General features: G+C 39.9%; 1 protein-coding gene across 1 annotated transcript; it reads left to right on the top strand.

Moving 5' to 3' along the window:
* Positions 1-692: 692 nt before the first annotated feature.
* On the top strand, positions 693-1,319 carry LOC129923069 (coiled-coil domain-containing protein 1-like). Its single transcript, XM_056012030.1, has one exon. It carries the CDS (start codon positions 693-695, stop codon positions 1,317-1,319), a length of 627 nt encoding a protein of 208 aa, XP_055868005.1.
* The last annotated feature ends 5,837 nt before the right edge of the window (positions 1,320-7,156 follow it).

The raw sequence follows: 7,156 nt of genomic DNA, 5'->3' as shown, positions 1-7,156 counted from the left end.
AACAGCTGCATCTTGCTGTCATCCAGGGCCGGCCTTAGGTTTAGGCAATCTAGGCAACCACCTAGAGCCTCCGGTAGTTGGGATCCTCGCACAGAATTTAAAAAAAAATTTTTTAGAGAAAAAATAGAGAAATAGGGATCAAATCTCAAACATAGGAGAGCTCTATTGTTTTGTATCTATTCGCCTAGCTCAAAGTCTTCACTGTGAGTTATGAAGCATTCAGAAATGTTTATCTTATAAGACTACGTAAAAGACCATTTAACTCTTTCTCTCCGTAATTATTTACCACATTCTGGGTGGAATCATCGTTTGTATCGTCGGTTAGGAGAGAAAGAGTTAAACTTCCTTTTGGTGAAATGTGGAAACGTAATTTCTAGTCTGGTGATCATGAATCATTTGTGAAGTGTGCTCATGCAAACGGCGTTACATAAATTTAACCTTATTTGTTGATTTAGATATAGATACAGGAATGGTTTGTTATTCATTGCATATTTTTCGGTCTTAATATTTTTTTTTTTTTAATTTCATTTGGGGCCATCCAATTCACTTTGCCTAGGGCCTCCAAATACCTAAAGCCGGCCCTGCCATAGCCGAGTCAAATCAAGACTAATCGTTATAGAATCCCTGACAACTGACCTGCAATGTTACAATGTGGGCCGTTTTGAATAATAGCTCGTTGCCACGTCACATGTATGTACGACAAGGCAACGAACTATTGGTCTAAACCGCACCACATAGTCGAAGTCTTCTATAGCGAATGGCCTAGGTCTAATTTCAGTGACATTGTGGATGACATTGTGGACATTGTGGATGACATTGTGGATGACATTGTGGACATTGTGGATGACATTGTGGATGACATTGTGGACATTGTGGATGACATTGTGGATGACATTGTGGATGACATTGTGGATGACATTGTGGATGACATTGTGGATATTGTGGATGACATTGTGGATGACATTGTGGATGACATTGTGGATGACATTGTGGATGACATTGTGGATATTATGGATATTGTGGATGACATTGTTGATGACATTGTGGATGACACTGTGGATGACATTGTGGATGACATTGTGGATGACATTGTGGATGGCATTGTGGATATTGTGGATGACATTGTGGATGGCATTGTGGATGACATTGTGGATATTGTGGATGACATTGTGGATGACATTGTGGATGACATTGTGGATACAATGACATTATGGATGACATTGTTTATGACATTATGGATGACATTTTGGATGACATTGCGGATGGCATTGTGGATGACATTGTGGATGACATTGTGGATGGCATTAAGTCTAAAATAGTAGCCCTGGACAGACAGTGTTCACTGTAGCAATAATAAGTCCCAGGCTGCAGGCCTTGCTGTATTCAATAATAACTAGCCTAGATAATCTCAAACCTTCAATGAGTCGAAGAGCGTATATAAACCGTGGTCTGCAGCATTCACACATACGAGCAATCTGAAGGCCCATCTAGGTGTGCGTGACGACATATCAATGTTAGCTCCGCATTAATCTTTCAATTCTAACACAAGCCTTATGTACACATAACCAGTTTTACAAGTTGTTTTTTTTTTTACATCTAATCGAATCTACAATAATAAATTGTTATAAAATTATTTTTTTAAATTGAATTTCCCTATCTTGTCTTATAAATTTCAGACGTTACTTCAAAAGAGAAGATAATTACGCCCTACACATTTCACGCGTCAATCTAGCCATGCTTGTTAATCAGTGACATAAACTCTGGTAAGTCTTTGATTTCCTTAGCTAATGCAGGCAACACATGTCGTATTCTTAGGGCACAAGGGTTGAAAGAACACTTGTACGAATTTGTCCCAGCACAATGACTAAGAAATGTTTTTCACTTTAACTCATCACCTTAATTCAGCACTTTAACTCATGCATTTAATTAAGATCAGCACACATATTATCATTATACAAATTTATATGATTTTACTTTATTGTAAAGCATTATTTCTGCATACATTTCTATTATAAAGTTATATTCAAGCTAATTGAAGGAAACCAGTTTATATATCGTGACAAACTCGAACTGCTTTTATATGCAAGTGCGCTCTTTTGTTAGGCATAGCAACACTAATGCCAATCGTGACCTTCTCTCGTCTCAATGTCACAGGTTCAATCAATTATTCACTCACAGGTTTAAAAAAAAAATAACGTAGACATCAAATCTACTCATCAATAATCAATTATTTGTCAACAAAAGGCGGCAGAAAATTAAATGCTTATAGCTAATTTGTTTTCTCCAAGCGCAAAGAGGTGTGACGGCGTTTGTTGACAGGAAATGAGGCCAGGGAGTAATGAGTTAAAGTATTGTCTCACTGTTTGCATGAATGGCGTCATTTCGGTCACAACATGTCTTTGTTTAGATATCAATTGTTTATGAGTTTAATCAATTTACTTAATTAATACGGGGATAAAGGCTATGCGCAGCTATGCTAGACAAACAGTTAAATAATTGTCTAATGTTATGATACATGTGTGATAGTAATTTGTGGAGTAATCTGGTGACTCATGTGGTTGGCTCAAGGGACCGTGTCCTACGACCAGACGGGTGTGATTATATGATCACTTAGTCGCAGGGGGGACTCCAGACAGATGGGGTTGGTGAAGAGCCAATGCCGCATCCTGGCCAAGGGATAAAATCCTTTCCCTGGTCAAGAGGTCCATAATAGGGAACCGGAAGTTCTCGGACCTTAAGGACATCTGATTCAGGTGACCAAAAAAGTAGATAGAGCATGCTATGTTTAGAGACGCTAGAAGGAGTGACAATACAGACGCTTAGTGTACACCAGGGGTTCTCAACCTGCGTCAGCGAGCTTAAAAGGTTGAGAACCGCTGGCACTGTAGACCCTTTCCTTCTGTAAATAAACGTGCTTAAGGTTTACTAAAGCGTTATCCAGTGCTTTAACTCTTTATCTCCGTAATTATTTTCCATGTTCTGACGGAATCGTTCATTTTATCTCATTTATACATTCTACCCTGTTATGATTGAACTACAATAACATATTAGTTTGCAATGAGAAAACGTTACTTTTGGTATAGAATTTTTGAAGAATGCATGCTCTTTTTATAGAACACAAATACACGTTTATAAGCCCAAATATTAATTTAATTTAATGGGGTCAAATCAAGGTAAGTATCGTTAATCAGGTAAGAAAGAGTTAAAGAGCGTCAGAAAAGCCGAGCAGCTGTGCGGAGTCGCTTGTTGTGTTTTAATTCATGTTTGGAGCACAACACTAGTGTGACGAAATACGTCCTCTCAATACAGAACTGACCAGTGCGGAACTACCCCCCCCCTACGTCCTCTCAATATAGAACTGACCAGTGCGGAACTACCCCCCCCCCCCCCCTACGTCCTCTCAATACAGAACTAGATTATTTCCTTACCTGTGCATATGTACCTGTATATGTGCGCATATATATATACATTATAATTATGCTTGTTTTTGTTGTTATGCACATACTGTGCTGTTACCATGCATCCTTAGGCCCGAGAATCAGTCTCGTCTAACCCCACTCTTTTCGGCTTGTCGGCCTGCATAGTTATGTGCCCTTTTCTACCCCCCCCCCTTCTTCTTGTCAAGGTCCTCTGGTCACAAGCGACCGTGGACTTGTTTACCTGTTGGTCAATAAGGTCACAGGGGCTACAACCCTGTAATATGGTCACCCTGTTTCACTCCTCAGTTATGCCCCTGCCTTGTACATTTATATGAGTATTCGTAATATTATCATTGTATTATTTGTACAGCAATTATTATTAGACCTAGTGAACTGTCGTTAACATGTATCTTGGTTAGTCTGAGGGAGACGCTCCTACCCAGGATGCGCCCCTCGCCAACCAGCCTGTATGGTTTAATAATTCAGGCTCCTCTCACGTCTCATCTCATAGCCTCCTACACCAGGGCTGGCGTGTTTTGTTGCCTGAAGGCAGTCCTCAGCAGCTCTCCACACATTCCCGTTGAGGGTGAGTCACTCATCTCCCTCGACCAGAACTGAAGGCATTCCAGGCTGAAGTCCCAGGACCGGTCTGCAACTACCGCAGGAGTAAGCCCACCGCGTGGCATCCTCATCTTCATCACACTAGTGCCTGCCTACCTGCAGGGCACCAGCAACTGGCTGCCAGCGCAACGGAGCTTCAACTTACCCCACCCCGAAGGAGAACCTTGAATACAGATAAGTGAGAGACAGCCGAATAAGCAAACCATACACGAGTTTTTATGAGCAACATCCCAGTGATGATATTATCTTAAAAGTTATCGTAAAATCCTAAATCATTCTGTACACCCCCCCCCCCCTTGACTCGCTGATTGTATTTCTTCTTAATTAATCTTTATTAAATATTTGTTCTTCCACAAAATCATTAAGTTTTGCGTTTTGCTTGTGCCTGTCTATGTGCCTATATAATACCAATAAAACATTTACCACGTTGTGGCTCTAATACTTTACCCCTAGGAGTCGCAGGCCATCGTCCTCATCGGGAAGTGCAAACGGACCGATCGGCGGACTTATTCCACCACAACTAGATCCACGGAAAAACAAATGGGGGTGGGGAAGGGAGGGGGCGTGATCCATAGGAGGGTACAAAGATGGTCTATTTTCTTCTTTCAAAAAAAATTTGATGCATATCTATTGCAGTTCTAAAGGAGAGACCACTTCGTCTGTATCTGAATGTAAGTTTGGATTTAAAGGCACAGAATTTGTGTGTTTCAGAAAGATATTGTCCACGAAAAGGTCCAAGAGATGTTTATGCTATGTCGTTAGTGGGAGAAACTCTTATAAGTTAATGTCACGTTCTTCCATTTGTCTAAATGTTGTCATCTTGTCTTCGTTAGACAGTGGTAAAACGTAGGGCTCTAATCACTTAGGGCAGCGGTTCTCAACCTTTTAAGCTCGGCGACCCCTCTTTACAATCCCACACTCTGTCGAGTGGGTCGACTGACGATTTGTCAGGGGTAGCCTAAGACCATCGAAAATATGGATTGTATTTATTGTATTGTTCTATTGCTGTGTATGTTATTGGGGGGGGGGGGTCGCGGCAGAGTCGTGGGATAGCAAAAAGGGGTCGCCGAGTTTAAAAGGTTGAGAACCGCTGGCATAGATCGTCGGAATTTAGATTTGTTAGTATACATATTTAATACTAATTTTAGTATTAATCTCGGAAGCGAAATGGTAGATAGAACAAGACAGGAAATGCGTCAAGTTTAGAGACGCTTTATGGCCTTCTTCAGTCGAGAAACGACATGGATCGTCGTATGGAAATGAAATGAATGCCTGAGAATTAGCTGTCGTCGAAACGATGTCGCTCATTAATCAGTTCCACCCTCTCGATGCAGCTGATGTATTTATAATAACGCCAAGAGGAGATACAGTGCGGGATAAGCGGCGTAGCAGGGTGTAGTTCTGAGGGCTACAAACTGGTTAAGTTTTATTTTTTTCTCAGAGTTGACTCCCGAAGCCTTGATTGGTAATTACTGCAAGGCTGTAGGGTTTTCCTTCTTCTAGGTGAGTAGCGCACATTTCTTTCACGAAGTTTACTGGTTAAGGCGCCAGTTATTCACCTTCGCCCCTTCTCCTATTACTGAAAACAGTTACGCCGGACTCAATATCTGAACCACACGTGAAGGCCAGGAGTTGGCCTGGTTGTAAAAGGCATGCCATTATGAGGCAGTATATAGTTAGAGAAGAGCTTATATCCATTACCACTTCCGGCAATGACAACCTGGCGGACGCGCTAGAGGTAATGACAACAAGGAGGCTCAGTATAAAGGACTCCGCGACAATACCCGTTGTAAATAAATGTTTAAAGGGGGATTAACTCTTTCTCTCCTAATTAACTATTCCATCGTTGTTTTGACCCCCATTAAATTAATGTTTGGTTTTATAAACGTAGTGTTTGTGTTATATATAAAAAGAGCATGCATTCTCCTATAATTCTATACCAAAGTAACGTTTTCTGGTTACAAACAAAAAATGTTATTGAAGTTTAATCAAAACAGGGTAGGATGTACTAATGTGAAAAATGAACAATTCTGTCAGAACATGGAAAATAATTACGGAGATAAAGAGTTAAAGTGTAATCAAGTTATTCAGAGAGAGTCTGAGAAGCCGAGAACCTCTGTGGACTCGCATTAGATTGAAATTCTTGGCTGGAACACTACAGATATCGAATTGTAGGAAGTGTAGGAGTTTCTTTTTTTCTAAGCTAAAAAATTTAAAGTAATCAATTGTGACAATTTCAAAATTGTAGCAATTTAACAACTTTATTTGTTTTGCCACAAAAAGCAAAAGTGCTACAAAGGCAGTCAAAATTACAAATGATAACAAAATACACATAATCCAAATGAAAACAAATTAAAAGTAACAATAATGTAAGTGGTAATTTAAATTGTAATTATAACAATAACAAATTAGAGTTCTCTTCATGTGACCAACGAGCGAGTAATGCTTTTCTCAGTGATATACACCAACTGTTAACTTTACAAAAAAATTGTTTAGAGCCGTTTTTGAGATCAGCGTCCATGTTCCTACCTCTACCTTCTACGAAGTTCCGAGTTGAATAGAGGAATTAGGAAAATAAAATAAACTTCACAAATTCATAAATCCTGATTGTAAGGTCATTGGTAAACAAACAAGCTCCATTTTGGGCACCTAATCGAGAAAACCTTTGTTAAGAAAGCGACAAAGAGTTTTAAAAATAGGTCATTAGGTCACTAGTAGGTCACTAGGTCACTAGGTCAATGTTGTAACATTTTATCAACATAAATAGAGGCAATCAGACAATCAAACAGACACGGAACGAATTTGTTCCTTTGTTAATTAGATCATTGAATCAAAGCTTAATGTTTTCAAATGAATAGACCCACACGGAGAGCGAGCATAAAGGAAGCGCCATACACAACAGTACTAGATAGAAAGGTCAAAGTGCAGCGGCCCCTGGTGATCACAGATGCCCCATCCTGTGACCGCAGCTGTGCATCAAGGCTCTGCCTATTTAGTCACACAAGAAGATGAAAAGGGAATAGATTGTCTCCCCAGACGTAAAAATGTCACAGATTCAAATGTAAACTTCAAACTTATGTTTGTTTGCTAAGACTGTAATGTCTAGTTATGTGTAA

Source organism: Biomphalaria glabrata, chromosome 15, assembly GCF_947242115.1.
Source record: "Biomphalaria glabrata chromosome 15, xgBioGlab47.1, whole genome shotgun sequence".
Classification (NCBI taxonomy): domain Eukaryota; kingdom Metazoa; phylum Mollusca; class Gastropoda; family Planorbidae; genus Biomphalaria; species Biomphalaria glabrata.
The sequence above is the reverse complement of the archived record's forward strand: the minus strand, read 5'-3'. Positions and strand labels throughout refer to the sequence as shown.

What these genes read in the sequence shown, in the direction of transcription:
- LOC129923069 (XM_056012030.1), top strand. Translation starts at nt 693, where the DNA reads ATGTACGACAAGGCAACGAACTATTGGTCTAAACCGCACCACATAGTC.